This window comes from Dermacentor albipictus, chromosome 2, assembly GCF_038994185.2.
Source record: "Dermacentor albipictus isolate Rhodes 1998 colony chromosome 2, USDA_Dalb.pri_finalv2, whole genome shotgun sequence".
Taxonomy (NCBI): domain Eukaryota; kingdom Metazoa; phylum Arthropoda; class Arachnida; order Ixodida; family Ixodidae; genus Dermacentor; species Dermacentor albipictus.
Genome location: NC_091822.1, coordinates 166,314,074 through 166,334,389, shown reverse-complemented (window position 1 = coordinate 166,334,389; position 20,316 = coordinate 166,314,074). Strand labels below are relative to the sequence as shown.

Sequence of the window (20,316 nt, the reverse complement as noted above, 5' to 3'; positions counted from 1 at the left end):
ATGACTTGTCAAGCAACGAACTTTAAATAGTCAGTCAACGCTTATGTCATCCATTCCTTGTGCCTCGTCTGTGTCACACTGCACATATATGTAAAAATGTTGACCTACCGATTCACCCAGCTTGCTGTGTATGATAAACAAAACCCCTTTAGTCACTATAGAGCTGTCATGAACAGCTAAGCCAAGTACCATATTTACGAGCATAATGCATGCACCCCCCACATTGGCCATCAAAAATTCAAATATTTATTTTAACTAGAGTAATCATCACACCTTGTAAAATTGCTGCAGCAACTGTCGCCTGCTTCTTCTGGCCAGATGTGATGATCTGTTCATGGTTTGGCACGGACATCAAGGTCGGGCACCACGTGTGCATGAAGTAAAGCCCTGTCTTGTATTCAGTTTCTGGGCCTCTGTCAAGCTGCAGACTGCAGCTTTTAGCCCTGGAAACCATTCCAAACATGTTTGGAAAAATAATAAGTATGAATTTGAAATTGTGCATGGCATCCGAGCCGAGGTTCCCGCCATTTCGTTTTCCAAACCTTTCCCGCCATAGCAGCACACAGCGATGGTTCTCATTCTGGAATGAGAACCTCCGATACACGACGACTCCATTCTTCTATTTAGCATTTAGGACATTCTCTTGGATCATTTTCTCCTGTAATATTGCACCCCCCCAATTTCGCATCAATTTTCTGCTAAAGGAAGTATGAGCATTATGCGAGTAAATACGGTAGTATTCATGTACATGATGTAAGAGAGCTGACAATTTTGCTTAAAGGACTGGTTCCTTTTCCTGAAAGTTCCAGCCTCTCTGCATGTTTGTTGTAAGGCATTTACAAATGGGATGTGTATTGGCCAGATTTCACTCATGGTGGAGTAAGTACCACTGTGCCAATGCTTTGGTCTCCAGAATTGGGTGGCGTATGTGGCAGGCGGATCCTGGAGGCTATGCCGTTAACGTAGTTCAGCACCATAATGATGGAGCACTGCAGGCGATGGTGGACTTTTACACTGCTGCATTTGACATCTGGCTCCGTACCTTCTAAACCTTTCACTTTTTTTAAATATATGTAGCAAGACATGCGTCCATGTTAAAAAATGCCTAATTTCTTTGAATGTGCTTGGACAACGCAGGCAAGCCAGTGGGTGAAGCGGTACTCTACTTTGGCTGCCGAAAGAAGGAGGAAGACTACCTTTACCAGGAGGAGCTGGAAGAGTACTTGGCTAATGGTACACTGACCAAACTGTACCTGGCCTTTTCACGAGACCAGCCACACAAGGTGTACGTGACGCATCTTTTGCGCCAGAACAAAGACGAGGTCTGGGACCTTATTGGCAAAAAGAATGGCCACTTTTACATTTGTGGGTGAGCAGACGGCTTTTTTATTTTCCTCTTCTGCACAGCATTTTAGGACTGCTCATGGAGCTTGAGCTGTTTCACGCCTGGAAACCTCAGCATGGACTCTGAATGAAGCAGTGCTGAATTCTTAAGGTTATAACACTATCTTTGCCCTGTTGTTGAATTGAGTACAACCTGTTCTTTGTGCCTTGGTAATATGCCTTTCCAACATGCTCATACAAAATGTATTGTGGAAGTCTGTTGCATCGTTCGGTGGTGTGTTCAGAATCGTGAACAAGCATTGTTTGTAAACAGAGCACTTCATCCGGTTTGCTTTCACAATTGGCAGTGTGTGATTTTACATGCACTATAGAGTGTACCTGAGAAAATGGGCTGCACAGGGTGGGGAAATGCTGTAAGTGACTGCTTGCTATCCGCTCAGAAAAACTGAGCAGTCATTAACTTTTGAGTGCATTCTTTCCGGAGCCCTACACCCAGTCACCATTTTCTGTATTTATCTCTTATGTGTCAGTAGCTGGCCTTGTTATTCATGTACGTTAATATTTTTTAAGTATGCATGTGAAGTTAAAATTGTGGCTGCATATGACAGAAAAGTAGAGCGTTTTCACTGCATCAAATCGGTCTACGTTCTCCCCAAAGTGAAGTGTCCAGTAGCTGGATAGCACTTCACGATGTGTGCATGCTTCTGACGGTCTGCCTCCTTCATCTCTCCTCTTGCAGTGATGCACGTAACATGGCGAGGGACGTGCATGAGATCCTACTAGAGATCTTCCGCGAGAATGGCAACATGACAGAAGAAGAGGCAGTGTCCTACCTCAAGCGCATGGAGTCGCAGCGGCGCTATTCGGCCGACGTCTGGAGTTGATGCCGCCCAGTGGCCACCCTAGCAAGTCATTACTGGGCAGAGCAGGGCGTGCCGCTGCCCGCCATCGCCGTGCCCTGCTCGATGTCGCGACGAGGCCTCTTGCTGGCCTCTGGGAGACTATTGCCCTGGGACTCTGTGGTGGCGGGGATGATGACGCGGGCCCCTCTCTGTTCCTCCGGTGACGGGGCCCGCAGTCTCTCCCTGACCCCACTTCCCTGCGTTCAGTGGCTTAGTGGCATTGGTAGTCAGTTCGCAGGCGAAGCCAGTGTGAGTGGTGCACCGCACTGTCCGACAAGCCACAGCTCTGGCAGCAGCAGCAGCAGCAGCGCCCACACACACGAGCCCACCCCAGTTTCACGCACACATTCCCGGTCCCACGCTGGTCGTGTCCCATTGTCTTGTCGCAGTGTGGTGTTTGTGCTTTTTCCATCCTTGCTTCTTGTCCTGACCTAGCTGCTGTCTCTGCGTCGCTTCTCTTTGCTTTTGTGCAGTGTCAAGTGCTCTCTCCTCTTGTTCTTGTTGGAGAGCACCTGTTGTTATGCCTTGCTTACGAACTGCTTGGCCGCGTTGTCATTTGGTCACTCTCTTGTTGACCACATTTTGCATCCACCGCATTGGTTGCTCAGAGCAGTAGAAAGTAACTTGTGGGTGTGCGCACTTGCTGTCAGTGTTGTTTTCACATTGCGACACTATCGAGTAGTACAAGGTCTTGAATATTTCACTGCGCGTGTTCAAAAAAAGGTTTTGCGCTCACCGCTGCACTGTTTTTGCTCAAACTTTGCTGAAAGATCACATTTCGGAGTCTGCATCGTTTAGTATAGCACTTACCACAGTTAATTGCCTCGTTTTCAAGAAAAAAGTGCAAATTTGCCTGTGCTTATGGGGTTGCAAGCTGCTACCACGACGGCGCAAGCATAAACTTATGTTGCCAGCTGTAGTCACCTGCAGAAAGCAGCCTTTCAGGGAGGGCTGCCGTGCGTTGCCTGTTCCTAGAACAGGCGACTTCCCCTCCCTGACACGTCGGTTTCTGTAGATGACGACAGGTGGCGACATAAGTTTATGCTTGCGCCGTCGCGGTAGCAGCTCGCATCCCCATAAGCACAGGCAAATTTGCACTTTTTTCTTAAAAACCAGGCAGTTAACTGTGGTAAGTGTTATACTAAATGACGTAGACTCCGAAGTGTGATCTTTCATCAAAGTTTGAGCAAGAACAGTGCAATGGTGAGCGCAAAACCTTTTTCGAACACTCGCAGCGAAATATTCACGACCCTGTACATTGACGTGATTGGACAAGTAAAAATTGTGATGTCACGGAATGCCTCTTAGCTACAGTGAATCGCTGCACCTGCCAAGGGCAAGTGTCGTTGAAAGTGATTGATCGGGAATGTAGCTCCTAAACACACTTTGTGGTAGTTATGTAACATAGTGGCCTGTTGGAGAGAAACATGCTAATTTTGTCATAGAATTGATTGTCGCTTGCTTGTAATATATGCTTGCTGACTGCCATGACCTTCAAAGAATATTGTATTTACATAGCCTGGTGCTTTTTTGCCGCATTAATAACATTTGTTTGAGAGTGGTGCGCATAACTCTTCAAGTCGTTACTGTGAGCATTGGAACAATGCTGCAAGACTGTTTCAGCTTTTCTGTAAACATTCGATTACTTTTAGTTATGTTAAGCCCTGTAGGTATGCTAACCGATGATGTATAATTTACTGCTCTACATTTAAATGCAGGAAATAATTATATAGGCCTGTTCATTATTGTAAACACAGATGGCAAAAACGTTTATTTTGTTTACTCTCACGAATGCGTGCCATTTTCACGCATGTTTTTGAAGAAATGCTCTGCATGCCTTTTGTGCTAGAGCACTGCAGCTCGAATAATAGGTGAAATTTTATGCTTTTTAATTTGTTTTAACCATCCTGTGTGCTCTTTTCTTTTTTTACAAATGAAATGTTTACCCTTTTACACATTGTCAAAGTAACATCAGTCAATCCCTACTACTAGCTTTGAGTGCAAGCCAGTGTGTTTACACAGAATGGGTTGCACATGTTTATGTTGCGACATGTAGGCCTGTGTTGCAGTGTAAGAAATTATGGTGTATGTTGGTACATCTGCAGCTTTGCAGTAGATAAGTTTGGCTTACTTCAAAAGCCTGTGTCATGTTTCTCACTAAACTGCAGTTCACATTCAATAACGCTTTGTTACATTATGTGCATGCACTTCGAATGCTTGCCGCATTGTCGCGCAAGTTGTCATGCAGCAGTGCAACAACTTTTTAGTCTCCTTCGGTACATTAATTTCTTTTTAAATGTGTGTTAGTGAACTGCTGAGTATGTAGTGCGATTTAGGGAAATGTATCACCTTAAAAATGTTGGATGTTCCTCTGGTTGTTTCTGCAGAGTGCCTTAGTACTTGGTGCATATCACAAAAGGAGTAAGACAAGTTGCATTTGTCATTCTGTAACGACAATGTTAACGGACGAAGTGTTAAACACTAGTAGAAGTCTATCTTAATATGCTAGTACAGTGTACATAATAAAGAAGTAGTGGGACCACAGTATGCAGACTCGCAAAGCTGTAGTGAGCTTTGCAAATCATGTACGCTCATCAGGTTTTTTTTTTTTAAATGTGCACCTGTGTTGTAGTGGAAAATGCTGTGGTATGCGGGGCGCCATCTTCAGGCTATGTTTTTCGTAGCTACATAAGTTTCATTGCAGTCACAAAGTGTAACTGTAAAATACTGTTTGACTCAGTCTTATGTAACATTGAAAATAAGCCATTAGCATGACTTTGTTTTTAGAACATGCCCCCATTTACAGGGTCCTTAACATTTCGCTGCGCGTGTTCGAATTCGCTCACCGCTGCACTGTTCTTGCTCAAATTTTGCAGAACGATTGCATTTTGGCATCTACTTTGACTAGTATAACACTTACCGCAGTTAATTGCCTGGTTTTTAAGAAAAAGAAAATTAAAATTTACCTGCGCTTATAGAGGTGCAAGCTGCTGCCGTGACAGCGCAAGCGTAAACTTGTGTCGCCACTTGCCGTCATCTGCAGAAAGCAGCGTTTCAAGGAGGGCAAATTAGCACTTCTTTCTTAAAAACCAGGCAATTAACTGTGCGAAGTGTTATACTAAGTGAAGTCTATGCCAAACGCAATTGTTATGCAAAATTTGAGCAAGAGCAGCGCAAAACCTTTTTCTCGAGCATGCACAGCAAAATTTTCAGCACCCTGTACAAACTGTTAAGCTTAGCTAGGCCTAGTAAGGGATCATACCAGATGGCACCACACTTCTAGTGTTGGCCATGCAAAACACACTGCTAGAAGCCTCTACAAAAAGCATGTAAGAGGCCATAGCATTTGTGTTTGGCCACGCAGATAGCCCAAATGCTTTTCTAAAGCTTACGTGTCAGAACATGTAAACTGCTAACATTATGTTGAAGTGTAAGTGTTGAAGCCCTTGAAGCTGTATGCCTGAGCTTTGAACTGCACTTTTACAAATAATAAATGTTGCTAGCTTTGCAGGCAGTGAAGCGCACAATTTCAGCATATAATTCAAGGTTGTGGGTATCATGCCTCCTATAACATTTGGTATCACAGTCTGTCATTTATTGTTTCCTCTGTAATGAGATTGCGACCTTGAAGGTTGGGTGCGATGTGAAACTGTGGTGCTCTCTAAAATGTGCACCTGTTGTTGTCTTCGTGTGTTTTATTTGTTAACGAACTGTTATTAACAAAGTGCCCCTCCTGATTGTTCTTTTTACTGTTCATCTTGGATGTACGTCTTACTGATTGGCTATGTGCAACCTCTTAGAGTGTACTGCGCAATGAGAGAAATGGTGATTGCGGCAGCGTATGCCTGGCTTCTTTTGGCCAGGGTGCACATTCCTCCGTTACACTCCATATTTATTCCACTGCAGCTCAAGTCTCGAAGAAAGTAATGCGGTAAGGAAGCGCAGCGTCGCCAGTGGGCTCTTTCTAAGGCAAATTGGGCATTTCTATGGTGCAGCTGCAGTGTACTGAACACATTGCCACTTTGCTGGGAAAATGTGCTTCACCCTTTTTTCTGAAACACTCGCTCACTGTGGCTTGCACTGTTCGAAGCCAGAAGCATCTATCTCCCTTCATCATTACGTTTTTTTTTTTTTTTTATCCAGTATTAAAAAAAGGGAACGGCTGCCTCATGTGCTGACACTGGGTTTAGCAATTTGGGGGAGTACAAAGAAAAAAAAAATTGGCATTTCAATGCCATACAGAATTATGTAATAGTCACGCCCTCAATCTTGAAAGAAAGACTCGAAGGAATGTTTTTAGATTTTACCCACGTACAAGTAGCAGTGATTACATTAGTCTTAACTCTAGGTAGTCATGAGTGCCACCTTCCAACAAATCCAGTTGTAGCTCCAAGTCGTTTCTTGCAGGACACTTTTTTATGCGCTAGTTTGTTCAAAATTGACAGTAAAGGTACTGTACGAATATGCAAAGACAAAGAAATGTATAAACACATGATGAGAACTTATGTGGACACACCAAGAATACATATTTACTTTGTCATTGCATATTCAAGTAGTAGCTCTACCTCAAAATTTCATGCAGTTAAGCTACTGCATGACTAAAAGGACTGAAAAACAGAGCAGGTACACAAAGAAAAATGTGTGCCTCGTTTTTGTCCATGTATTTGAAGAGCAGCTTGGCCACCAAGTTCTGTGTCTTAAAGCTGCTGCGCGAATGCATGAAGTCAATGGACTGCATGCGTTGGGTGCGCATTAAAAACCTCGGGTGGTCATAATCTGGAACCCTTCACTACAGGGTTTCTCGTAACCCTTGAATTGCTTTATGATGTTAAATCCTGTTGTTAAGATGTGTAAATATGTTTAAGACAATGGACTGTAGAAATTTGCAGAGAATCTGTACTCTGTCTTTATGTGTTCACACGGTGGCTTTACAGCTTTACCAACTGCACCAGGACAAACAACGCTGGCTTGTGGTATGTGGCACTCGGTCCTTCCAGTTTGTGTTTCATGTCAAGACAGGCTTCCCATTGCACGTAGTAACCATTAGGGCTGTGTGCTGCCCATCCAAGGGCTTCCACTTCGAGTGCCTTCGCAACTCTGCGCACGTGCAGTTCACTTGCTGTTTCCGCAGCCATGTCCTGAAATGTGCCTAGGGTTCAACTGTCCCATGCATGTACCGAGATACTGCATGCGTCTGCTGATGCATGTAATTGTTGTTGCCAAATGTTTTTTTGGCTCCTAGAAGTGAGGCATTTTTAGAGATGTATTTTTGTACCTTTTTTTTTCTTTGAAGACCTGAATGGCTTTAAGAAAAACCTACCTGTTGTGTTTTTTGGTCTTTCATGCTGACATTGCAATATTAAATTTTTTGAATTTTATATTTGCTATCATGTACAAAATGTTTTTAGGGAGAAATATATTTTAAATTTGGTCTGGTACATTGTTTAAATAAAGCCCATGCTTCTATTGCGGTGAGTTTTCTTTCAATTCTTTTTAGCACACATGCCTGTGTTTTAAAACGATTTCATATCTAAGCGACTTTTATTTGACAAAGATTCACAGATGTCTAGGGTACTGGCTAAAAGCTCAAAGATGAGCTTGACGGTGAATGTGCAAATACTCATCATCACCAGCCTATTTTATGGCCACTACAGGACAAAGGCCTCTCCCGGCAATCTCCAATTACCCCAGTCCTGCGCTAGCTGATTCAAACTTTCACCTGCAAACTTCCCAATTTCATCATCCCACCTAGTTTCCTGCCGTCCTTGACTGTACTTCCCTTCCCTTGGCACCCATTCTGTAACTCTAATGATCCACCAGTTATCCATCCTACGCATTACATGGCCTGCCCAGCTCCAATTTTTTCTCTTAATGTCAATTAGAATATTTGCTATCCCCGTTTGCTCTCTGATCCACAGTGCTTTCTTCCTGTCTCTTAACATTGCGCCTGACATTCTTGTTCCATAACTATTTGCGCAGTCCTTAGCTTGTTCTTGAGCTTCTTTGTCAACCTCCAAGTTTGTGCCCCATATTTTAGTATCGGTAGAATGCATTGATTGTACACCTTTCTTTTAAATGATAGGGGTAAGGTACCTGTCAGGATCTGGCAATGTCATATTGTTTAGCAGAATGCGTTGTTGGGCAAGTTGGTTCACTTTGCGCCTGTCCTGTCTTCTTCCTTGTGATCGTCTACAAAGCGCATCCAATCTTTCCAAATGGCAATGTCAGCTGTACGCACTCCAACCAATTTTTATTCTCTAAATTTCCCTCTTCTGTGAGTAATTGACCTAGGTAAACATACTCCTTCACATACTCTAGTGGCTGACTAGCGATCTTGAACTCTCGTTCCCTTGCCAGGCCATTGGGCATTATTTTTGTGTTCTGCATATTAATATTCTACCCTGCACTCGCACTTTCTCTGTTAAGGTCCTCAATCATTTGTTGCAATTAGTACTCAGTGTTGCTGAACAGGACAAAGGTTGCCGAGATATTTGCCGTTGATCCTCACTCCTACGCCTTCCCAGTTTAATAGCTTGAATACTTCTTCCAAGCATCCAGTGAACAGCATTAGAGAGATTGTCTCCTTGCCTGACCCCTTTCTTTATAGGGATCTTTCTACTCTTCCTGTGGCGACCCAAGGTAGCTGTGGAATCTTTGTCGATATTTTCCAAGATATTCATGTATGCCTCCTATACTCCTTGATTTCGTAGGGCCTCTGTGACTGCCGGTATCTCTACTGAATCAAATGCCTTTTCATAATTTATGAAGTTTATACTCTGCAGATTTCTCAATTACAAAATTGATGACATGGATGTGATTCATTGTAGAATATCCCTTCCTGAAGCCAGCCTGTTCTCTTGGTTGATCAAAGTCAAGTGTTGCCCTTATTCTATCGCAAATTATCTTGGGGAATATTTTGCGTAATACTGGGAGTAAGCTAGTGGGCCTATATTTTTTCAATTCGTTACTGTCTCCCCTTTTGCGGATTAGTATTATGTTTGCATTATTCCAGTTTTCTGGCACCCTTGAAGTCAATAGACACTTCATATAAAGAGCCGCCAGATTTCCAGGCATGATATCTCCTCCATCTTTCATTAAATCCACTGTTATTCCACCCTCTCCTGCCGCTTTTCTCTAGTTCATTTCTTGCAAGGCCCTTCTAACTTCATCGTTAGTTATAGAAGAAGCCTCTGTATCCTGTTCATTACTACTTCGAATAGAGGTATCGTGGCTGCTCTGGGTACTGTACAGGTCAGCAGTGGCGTAGCAACAGGGGGGGCCGGGGGGCCGTGGGCCCCGGGTGCAAGGGCCCAGTGAAGGGGGGGGGGGGTGTCATATACGTCTGAAGACACCCCTCTTTCCACCGGCTACACCCGGGGAGCAGGGTGACAGAAGGCCTATGGGCCCCGGGTGCCAGACGACCTAGCTACGCCACTGCAGGTCAGTATAAAATTATTCCGCTGTTTTACTGCTTTATTTCTTCATCATCGTTACTGGAGGTTGGAGCATAGGCTTGTATTACCTTTATTCTATACCTCCCAATTAGCTTTATTACGACTACGGCTACCCTCTCATTAATGCTGTAGAATTCGTCAATGTTGCCTGCTATGTCCTTATGGATTAGGAATCCTACCTCGTATTGCTTCTTATCTGGGAGTCCTCTGTAGCAGAGGATGTGGCAGTTAGTCGGCACTAGTTGCATACAAATACTAGTAGGGTATATGGACAGACCAGCGCACAGAATACAAACACACAATTATGAATGACAAGTTTGGCAGGCCACTTGTGCAGCTTCTTCACGAAGGAGCACTGCACACATTTATTGAAACGCACAGTATGCTGTATGACAAACCATACGATTAAACAAAAAAGTATGTGTATCACATACAGTTAATTTAGCAAAAAATAAACAGAACATGTCTATGCAATTAAGGATTAATTGGTAGTGCAAAAGTCGGCAGAAGGAACGCTCGGTGGTGCCATTGAAAAAATGCATTGATTGTAGAAACCAGCCCTATGGTAGAAGAGAAAAAGAATTTGCAAAATGCAGTTAAGACGGGGCATAAAAATGTGCCCTAAAGCTAGAAACATGGAAATTGAGAAGCTTTGGGTTCATGTGCTTCTTCATTCTTGCAGGCAGCATGGCGCACTCTTATTGGTTGGCATCGATTGAATACTGTTTGCTGAGTGTAGCTCTACATTTGACGCCCATACAAGGAATATAACATTTGGCAATGCTTCTTGCATCATACACTGAAACATTTTTTCTTAGGTTTACTCTGGTAAACTGAATTTTCAAGGCAAGCAGCATTTTGTCGTCGGCAGTTTGAATGAAATGAACAAATTCTAAAATGTAATAGTGGGGAGATACAAATGCAATCATTTTGCCTCAGTGTAATGCCCCAATGTACCGAAGGATGCCATACAGTATATCATACCAGGTTGACAATCCGTTCCAATGAATGGTTGTGTGTCAATTAGTGGACAGGAGATGGTAATCTGTACGTAAAGTTAGTGGCTTATTTTGCCATGCTGCCTACTTGAATAAAAACTTCTTTCAGAGCGTATCAAAAGAGGCAAAATGATGGTATTAGTTGATAATTATGTGTTTAGTGTGCCCAGCAACACGTATGGGATCTGCACTCCGCTGCCATTTTGCATCTGTGGTGAACAGTGAAATGCCAAAAGGGAATTTTTAGAGCTGTGGTTTCACTTTTCTTTGAAGGCATGCATGAGATGTGGGCTGGGGTAAAGTAACAATTCCATTTCGATTGATTTTCATGCCTTGTCAGTGATCTGAGTGGAACTCTGCCCGTGGCATCACTGGTTGACTGGAATTGGCCACTGAATTTGAAATGCAGGTGATACGGAATAGAATTGAGCAAAAGGATTCTGTACATTATGTAGGCTATGCTTAACTTTACAGTGGGCACTATTACTAAGACAAGATCCACAGCACACAAGTATAACCATTTCGGGAACACTAATGGGTAGGTTCACATTTGCTGTGGTCACAAGGAAGTTGGTAGATTCATGCACCAAAGCTTTTTCCTCCCTGTTCAGGAGGCATTGCATCCTATTTCTGTGCGAGTTCTATGTCGGTGGATAATATTTTACAGTTCAAAGTTATTACTGCAAACACTAGAAAGTTGAAGAGTGAAGTACACAATTAAATAACTTGATTGTAGCTTTGAAAACCCCATACTGACATATGTTGGCTTTCAGCACGTATTCTCTGAATTTGATCTAAATATGATAGAAAGCCAGTGACTTCACACAATGTTCTTTTTCTTGTTCGCACATTTTTTTTCTTTCAATGTGGAAGATTCTCAGAGCCCAGACTAACACCAAAAGTGTTCAACATGTAACGAGGACCATTGGCACTGACCACAAGCTCGTGTGCCGATAAAATGTCGACCGCTTGCAAGGCCTCTGTGTCTATTGGATGTTGTGCGTGTCTATTCCGGTACCTTGCAAAGCCATATTTAAATGTGCAATGGACTTTGAAAGGTCTACATGACGTGTGATTTGTTTTTATGGTCATCATCATTGTTACCTTCTGGCTATATTTACGCATCAGCAGTAATGGGAGGTGCAGAGTAGCAGGGAAGATAATGTGGAGCAAGTTTTCCTTCCTGCACGAGATAATGAGTTTCCTACAATATGAATGAAACTCTATGCCTCCTGCTGTCCTTCCACCATTTCTCTCCCCACGTCTCGCCTGACTAGATTAATCATTGTTGACATTGAATGTGTGTGAGACCGCCGCAGAAAAACTGGCGGTCATAAAAAAAAAGTTACAGAACAGAAAAAAAGAAGGAGCTGGATTTGGTGAAAGCATGAGATACTTGACTTACGTGGAAAGTAGGGAAAGCTGGTTGCTGGCACGGTCATATAAGAAACGGTGAGATTGCACCAACTATTTCAAATGCTGTTGAAAACCAGCAAAGACTCATGCATAGTGGCGCAGTAAGGGGGGGGGGGGGGGGGGGCGCATGGGCCCCGGGTGCCAGGCGCCAGCTGGGACTAGGGGGGAGGTGTCAAATATGTCTGAAGATGACCACCTTTCCACTGGCTTGACTGGGAGTAAATGATAAAGAATGCTCCGGTAACCAGCAGCCCGAGCTGATGTACCCAATGTACCAGATGTGTAGTGCCGCAGGATTGTTGGCTGCAGTTTTATTAACTGCCTACGTAACAAGTGTACGAATGTGTGGTGTTACGATTGGCCAGCGGGGGTAATGACCTTGTAGCCTCTCCTGCCCCACTGTGGCAAATCACTTTGTGAAGCTAGCAATACGTCCCCCATGGACAGGCCTGCAGTGACAGCAAGGTGAGACACACATTGGCGGACCGAGTATTGTTTGTTGGTTCACTGTAGCCTTCATGGACCAATGGGCGCAAGGAAACTTCTGGAAAAGGGTGTTCTAAGGCGTTCCCTCACGGACTCCGGTGGCCACCACGGTCGTTTGACAGATGTTCCAGTTAACTGCGGGGTCATCCCAGGAACCAAGACGCGCAAGCTTGAGTCAAGCGAGGCAATCTTCATCTACGAAGCTCTCCTCCTTTCTGTGCGTTCCGTGAAAAAAGGTGCAGGAGTGATAGTGTGAACCCTTGCCCTCAACGCGGGTCCTTTGATGAATTTGGGTGGCCCGAATGGACAAAGGGGGGCAGCAGTTTTCCCTGGCCTAGGGATCTAGGGAGGGCAGGGGGGGTTTAAGTGAACCTTTTTGGCTGCTCGGTGTGCTTCACTTCAGTCATGCTAGACTGATGAGATGTAAGGTTCTCCTCTCTTCATGTAGATATCGTAAATAAACCCAGCACTCGAGCTCGTTCTGTATGAGAACAAGTTCCTCCCTTCAACAATGTCCTTAGCGTGGATTAGTTGGATGACGGCATGGGCCAGCTACCCCTTTTTACATGCCTGACCCCAACTCTTATGGTGGGCTAAAATATTTACTTCGCCAAGTGATCACTAAACTACTCGCTTTAGGGGAATGTTTCATGTGTGGTGCGCTTATGCTCTGAGCGGGCGTTGCTTAACATACTGTCTGGTGATGTGGCTCTTGGGTCCCGCTTCCACTCAGTCTGCGCTATCTTAAAATAGGATATCTTAAATAACTGCTTAAATGGCAATTATAGAGGAAACATTGCAATTCGGGAATTGAGGACCCAAAGTCATATTATTAAACAAAATCATCTTGGGTGCGAAAGCCTGCAGTACTTTGGCACTGCGAGCGGCCCGGTAGAAGAAATGTGAAGTAGTGTGTGAGTGACGTCGATTTCTCTATCCACCTCCATTGCAAGTGCAGACCAACACTAGCACAAGCTTTCGTTAGCACAGGCTTCATCGCGGCCTTCTCATTGTTTTTTTTTTTTGCATGGTGACGCCAGGAATCGACGCAAAACAGGCTCTGTTTCGTTCTCAACCTTGTGGCTGTACCGCAGCTCATATAATCGCATCTGCCAATAGCAGCAAATAAAGAAAGACTTTATGGATCAGAATGAAGAGAACTCGCAATTGTCATAGCATTGGCGCCTGCACAGCAGGGAAGCAGGTGGTGTTTTCTAAAAGTGTGGGGATTTCGGCATCTCTGACACGCTATTTAATTTTCATTTGGGTTCAGGGCAGCCCACAGACAAAATTACATGCCATAGTGCCGAGGACTATTTTTGTGAAGTTGTTGTTGGACAACATATGACTGTCGGGCTTCAATTTCGCAAATGAAATATTGTGTCTAAAATCACTAAATAAAACTTCATTAAGATAATTTTGTTACTTGTGAGCCATATTTTCCACGATGCCGCATCTGCATTAGCCGCCAAACTTTGCAGTCTGGCAGCAGATGGGCAAATGGGCTTATCACTACTTATCAGTGCAGCACCCTGTATATTGGTGCAGAAAATAAAACAGCGTGCATACCTGCTACATTCGCGATCTCTGGGAACGAAAGCGAAGGGAGTGGGGAAGGGGAGGGGCATGCGCGGTATCCACGGTGGCTGTGCTGGCACTGAAATATCCCCTCTCCCCTCCCCGGAAATTTTCGATATCCTCGTTTTCCTGGCTACACCCGTGTGGGGAGAGCCGGGGGGGAGCGGGGGGGTCGACAGCTAGAAGGCCGGCTAAGGCGCTTACTAGTTTCAGTGTTGCTGAAAAAAACTTTTGTTTTCTTTTCAACACAGATTTTTTGAAATATGTGAAATTATGATAAGTTGGTGGTGCCGGCTACAAAAAGAAATGCTACTCGCTTCTAGCCACCTAGCTGTTTCTTTTCTCTCTATGTGGGCTTTCAGCATTTAGCCTCATGTCACTGCCTATCCATGCCTATTATACAGTACTTCCCTCCCCAATGCTCCCCATCGTTCTTCACCCCTCCATCCGTGAGGCGAAATCTCTGCAGCTTTCGCGATGGTGCACAATCGGATAATTAAAATTCGTAGCTTCTAAGCCACAAGATGAGCACGTCATGCATAGAAGACCTCCCGGACGTTGTGTTAGAGTATATATTCTGCTACCTTTCGCCATACAGAGACTTCAAGTCGTGCAGACTAGTCAACAAAGCTTGGTACGCACACGCTAAAGGTAGGTCCGCTATGTTTTTGGTTTCCATTTCATCGAGCGATTATCAGTGTTTTTACTGTCACGGAAGTACCTTTCTCGCCGGCCGCTTGAATTGATATTCGCCAACTCAGTGTTACGACTATTTGTTAACTCTTTTTAGTCTTGACTGCGGCGGTCTTGAGACTCTTTACGGTTCGCCACTTTGCTTGACAGGAAAACGTCGCTTCTTTTACTCGCCACAGTTTTCTCATGAGACAATATCAGTGAAAACATATAAATAACTTTCAATGAACTGAGGCAAATGCATTTGAATGTATAACACGGACGGGTCGTGTGTGCGAATTCGTTTTGTTTCGCGGTAACGTACTTGATTGCCGCTGTGATGCTGCATCCAAGAAACTAGCAAGAACGTTTGTTTTCTTGCAATCGCTGTTGTCAGGAATGGTGCGCCTTTTCGATTTGTTGAGCGCGAAATATCACTACGTGGTCTCACTGTGGGATAACCAAGAAATGTGACTTATAATTATAAAAAGAACGTTGTTGTTTACGGAGCTATTAGAAATGAGGTCTTCGTGGTGCGAGTTCTAGTTTGCAATCTGTACTGGCACGCTCTTACACCTTCCCGTTCGTCACCTTCCTGCACCAATTTGTCTTTTCAGCTGCAGAACGTAAGCTACGCAGGGACTTCCTAAATTCTGTGTCGCTTCAAAATGTTGTCTGGTGCCAAAAGCCAACAGAGTCGGGGCCCACCATTTCAAAGCGCTACTCCCACAGTGCCTGTGTGCTTGGGGACTCGATGTACGTTTTCGGTGGTTGCACGACAGCGAATACGACGTTCAACGACCTTTGGCGCCTTGACCTTGCTACCCGAAGGTGGATTCGGCCACTCACAATGGGTGAGAAATTGCTTGTGCTTTAAGATGTGGCATAAGGATGAAATTGTGTCTCATCGTCTTTTCTTCATTATGTCTTCACTTTGCTCTATGGGGCTCTCCATTGAAAAAAAAAAGAAAAGAGAGGTTATGGATCACAGAAGCTATGAAAAAACTTACATGCACATCCTTCAATAGCTTTTTATTTCTTTTTCATTACACTTCAACTGAAGCTTGTTCACTCTGTCATTCATTATCCACGATGACGCCATAGCTTCTGTCTGCAAACCACTTACCATGCCAGGTGGAGACTAATTAAACATCACATTATCTGCATAAGCTTTTGTCAGGTTTTGTATTTGAGGAACCACGTTTATCAACTGTAAGCAAACCTCTGCTAACATCACCTGCTCTCTTTGGTTTATATAGAGCACAATATATAATAAAGCTTCAGTTGGCTGCATGGAGATGTATACACAGTGTGACTGATCCTTTAAGCAGATGAAGTTTCGAAACTCACTTAGCAGTGTTTATAGCACTGTACTAGCGCAGCACGGAGTAACCAAAGGCCAAGCTTGGAAATATTTGAGAGCTATTCCTACACTGAATTGTAGGAAGGAAATGCCGTAAGTGAAATCTGGTGTGTTGCATTTACATTATTGGGTGTCATAACTTCGGTGTAAAGCTGAAAGAAAGGCATTTGGCTTTTATGTTGTCCGCTAATGACCACCCCTTTTTCTTTTCAAAGAACTCCAAACTTAGCTTTGAAAGAATTCCAGCTATTCCATATTGATGTAATGTTTGTTTTTGGTTTACCTTCGATACAACAACTGCTGTTCATTGCTGTTCCAGTTGCTGCAGTCCTCTCAAGGTATTGATAAAATTCAGTAGCATAATAGTGTTGCAGCAATAGTGTATCAATGTGTATTCAGATTATCAATTGTATGTAATCATTGCATAGTGACTGTTCTGGCTTTGAAGTCCCATTCACGTCATGAATGCTGTTATTCATTCCTCTTCAGGTACCTACCCTCCACCCAAAGCATGTGCGTCACTTGTGCCGTACAAGGAAAACCTTCTGCTTTTTGGGGGGTGGACGCACACGTCTCCATACCCGTTGCATCAGGTACGTCCATCAAACTCGTGCGTTCATGTATTTGGCCTTAAGCATGAAACGAGTTTTGTGGCTTTAGCAGAAGACAATAGAATGCTTCTTTTTTTAAACAAAATTAACTTGTACCCAGTGGCGTCACTAGGTATGGCCCTTCCCTTCCCTCTCCATATACAGAGTAGCATGTCAGCAGTTGTATACATGCTGGCAAAAATCTGTTTGCTAATTAAATACTTCTCTCTCTCTCTAAAGGTATACATTTCTTGTGTTATATGTGCACATTTATTTTTATAATGTTAATGTGGAGATTCACCTGATGAAAACTATTTGCTCTATTTTGTGACAAGTTCGAATTAAAAGTTTGGATTACAACTTTGAAATTAAAAAAGGAAAGAATAAATTGCACGCTCCTGTTTTTCTGCCCAGTAATGCAAAATAAATGCGCAAATATGCGCTTTCAGTGTGATGTCGTGCTGAACTGGGAGTTGTGTGGTGCACTCGTTACTGTGGACATTTCAAAAAGAAATCAAAATAACGAGTCGTTAGCTACAGAACAGACTGCACACCGAAGCAAGGCACGAGGATAAGGTTGGGCTTCGTTGCTTGAAACAAGAATGTGCAGGGGGGCACAGTGGCCCAACGCCCCTGGTGTCACCGACCCTACTGATGCTGCTGCTTGCGCTGTAATACTCGTCAGACAAGAAGCATCTTATTTATTGTCTTGAGCAGTTTGCACCTTGTTCTTCTTTGCAGGCACTGTGAAGTGTGTGCCCTGTGCGATTAGTGCTCTCTGATGCTGCCTGTTTTTTATTGTACGACGGGAATGCGCATTCTTGACGGGATTTCTTTTTTTTAATATTTGGGTTGCCTTGAACATGCTTGCCCATCTTGTGAGCATTGTGACACTACTACACTTCAGTGAACTGTACAGGCACACCAACTATAACACAACCTGTCGTGGTAGCTCAGTGGCCATGGCATTGCGCTATTGAGCTCGACGTTGTGGGTTCGATCGCAGCCATGGCGGTCGCACTCCCATGGAGGTGTAATTGAGAAACGATCGTGCACCGTGCATTAGGTGCAGGTTAAAAAGCCCCAGATGGTCAAAATTCATCTGGAGCCCTTGTTTACAATGGTCGTCATAATCTGCTGTGCAGGTTTGAGACGTTAAACACTAAAATTTACAATGTAAGTTTTAACTATACCATGTACGTATATATATATATATATATATATATATATATATATATATATATATATATATATATATATATATATATATATATATATATATATATATATATATATATATATATATAGTTTAAAGGTAGTTTGAAAAAACAAATTGCAAAGTGTCAACGAAGGAGAAGTTCGCTGCCACTGTCAAAACTGGAAGTTATCTCTCCGCCTGGCTTTGAGCTACACGTAAGGTTACCATAGCAACTAAGCATTTATAGTGACTAAAATAAAGATACCAGTTGGGGGATTAGCCACTGCTGTTCATAGTGGCACTGAGTTTTGGCTTCAGTGACCCTTTGTAGTTTCTGGGCTGTAACTTTGTGCACTTGTACATGCCTCTGCGGCATGTGGAAACAACGAGCATTGGCATTGTCGTGCAGGCATGGCGCATCTTCCGCCACCTGCACGTGTACAACTGTAGCGCCAACCGGTGGACCCAGGTGAGCACGGTCGGCGGCTGTCCCTCCATGGCGGGCCACTCGGCCACCATGCAGGGCCACCTCATGGTGGTCTTTGGCGGGCTGCACTGCGCCAACCCGGTCGGGCCATTCTCCAGGCAAGTGCAGGAACAGTGTGCAGCTCACGCAAGCTACAGTGGTACTGCATATAGACTAAATGACTGATTATGCATACACCAAGACGGGGGCATTTGTGCACCGATTCTTGATTTGTCCAAAGCAAGGTCACCTTAGTTTTGAGTTCTCGTTAAATCTCATGAACAGTGATTTCTCCAACTACAGAGTAAACTTCAACTTTGAAAATGAAATGCCATTAATAAGTGGCATGAAATTAACCAAGTTAAAGGAAAGCCTAAGTGATGCTTCTGTTTTAGACTGGTGGATTGTTTCTTTTTTTTTTTAAACCTCCTTGTGAATTTATTTGACTGAGAAAGGATGAATATTAGTGGAGGGAGTACGAAACTTGTCCCTTTCAATTTTTCTATCAAACCTCAAATCAAGCTGTGGCAGTCTGATTGTGGATTTCTGTGTATTATTCAATTATGAGTCCATTTAGTGAATGCTAAGTTGACTGCTTGCTTCCTTTTGAAGGCAACGTACCTTTTATTTTATTGCTAAATGAACAATTTTCGAGGAGGTGCTCTTAAAATCACCGATATCTCGGGAAGCTACTGCATGAGTGTGGAAGTAGTGGTGTCACATGCCCTTCGTTTTCCGCATCATTTCTGACTTGACAAACCTCTCCTCGCACGAAGAACGAACCATTCACAATTGCAGGAATGTGGTCTGTCTACCTAGCATAAAAAAAAACATTTCTCTTTATTTTCCCTTTACGCACTTCAGATGTGTTTCTTTAGTCACGTAAATTGTGTAGGCTCAGCACATTCTCATGGTGACAGCTGGTGACTACGAGCACCGTATGACTAGCGGTTTGGAAATTGTTGGTTTTAAATTGGGGTGTCGTTCTGTTGCCATGCCAACTGATATGTATAGTGTCTGCCACTGGCTCTGAGGATCACTTGGCACAAAGTGCCTTCTCTCTATTTTCCCTTTAGCCGCTTTGAATGAATTGTTTTATTGAAAAATTACGTAGTTAGAGCACATTCTCATAGTGACTGCTCATGACCACGAGCATCCAAGGATTTGCAAGGTTAGCACTTGACTGGTTCTAGGTTGGGGTGTGGCTTCAATGCCATGCCAAGGGAAGAGCTTAGTGTCAGTCAGTCAGCCTGAGGAGCAAATGTCACAGAAAGCCTTCTCTCCTGGCAGGAACTGGCACTGTCATGGTGGCAAAACAGGATGGAAAATGGCTGTTTTAATGAGGCCTTCAACCTCAACTGCAGTAAAACCTTGCTAATTTGGATTTCACAGGTCCAAGAAAAATTGCTCAATTAACCGAATTTTAAATTATGGAGCGCATCAAGAAAATGATAAGTAAATGCTTGCTGCATCAATCTGCCTTTATTTACTGAATAAATTCATGACCCTTGTTTCTACTTCATGCAAAATCAGTGAAGTGGCAATCCTCGTCACTTGTTAGTCCTCACAGTGATGAGGGCCTCGCGATTTCCTTCACAGTTGCAGCCTGTTTGGCCATGGCACAAGATGCAGCTGTTCATCCGAGTAGACATGCTTTTCAGTACCGCGTGCACATCCTAATTATTTTTTCACTCTTGAGCTGGTTGGCAACAGATTACCGTCCATTGCGATGCAGCCGCGGGTTTGGTGCCAGTGTGCAAGTCGCAGTAGAACCCCAGAGCTTCCGCAGTCTTTCTGACGTTGTGCGCATGTTGCACTGAGCCAAAACAGTACTGCTCACCCCAACCGC

General features: G+C 43.7%; 2 protein-coding genes across 6 annotated transcripts in view; both read left to right on the top strand.

Annotated features, from left to right (window-relative positions):
- LOC135910652 (NADPH--cytochrome P450 reductase-like) overlaps positions 1 to 7,713 on the top strand; it is a 58,510-nt gene extending 50,797 nt beyond the window's left edge. For all 5 annotated transcript variants that reach the window (XM_065442674.2, XM_065442675.2, XM_065442676.2 and 2 more), the window contains 2 exons: positions 1,138 to 1,369; positions 2,084 to 7,713. In XM_065442674.2, coding sequence (XP_065298746.2) covers positions 1,138 to 1,369; positions 2,084 to 2,228 — 377 coding nt within the window. In that variant the 3' untranslated portion in view covers positions 2,229 to 7,713. The remainder of the gene's footprint in view (positions 1 to 1,137; positions 1,370 to 2,083) is intronic.
- A 6,858-nt stretch (positions 7,714 to 14,571) lies between these two features.
- Positions 14,572 to 20,316, top strand: part of LOC135910655 (F-box only protein 42-like) — a 40,566-nt gene continuing 34,821 nt past the window's right edge. Inside the window, exons 1-4 of the mRNA XM_065442680.2 lie at positions 14,572 to 14,829; positions 15,468 to 15,704; positions 16,703 to 16,806; positions 18,411 to 18,586. Coding sequence (XP_065298752.1) covers positions 14,703 to 14,829; positions 15,468 to 15,704; positions 16,703 to 16,806; positions 18,411 to 18,586 — 644 coding nt within the window. The 5' untranslated portion in view covers positions 14,572 to 14,702. The remainder of the gene's footprint in view (positions 14,830 to 15,467; positions 15,705 to 16,702; positions 16,807 to 18,410; positions 18,587 to 20,316) is intronic.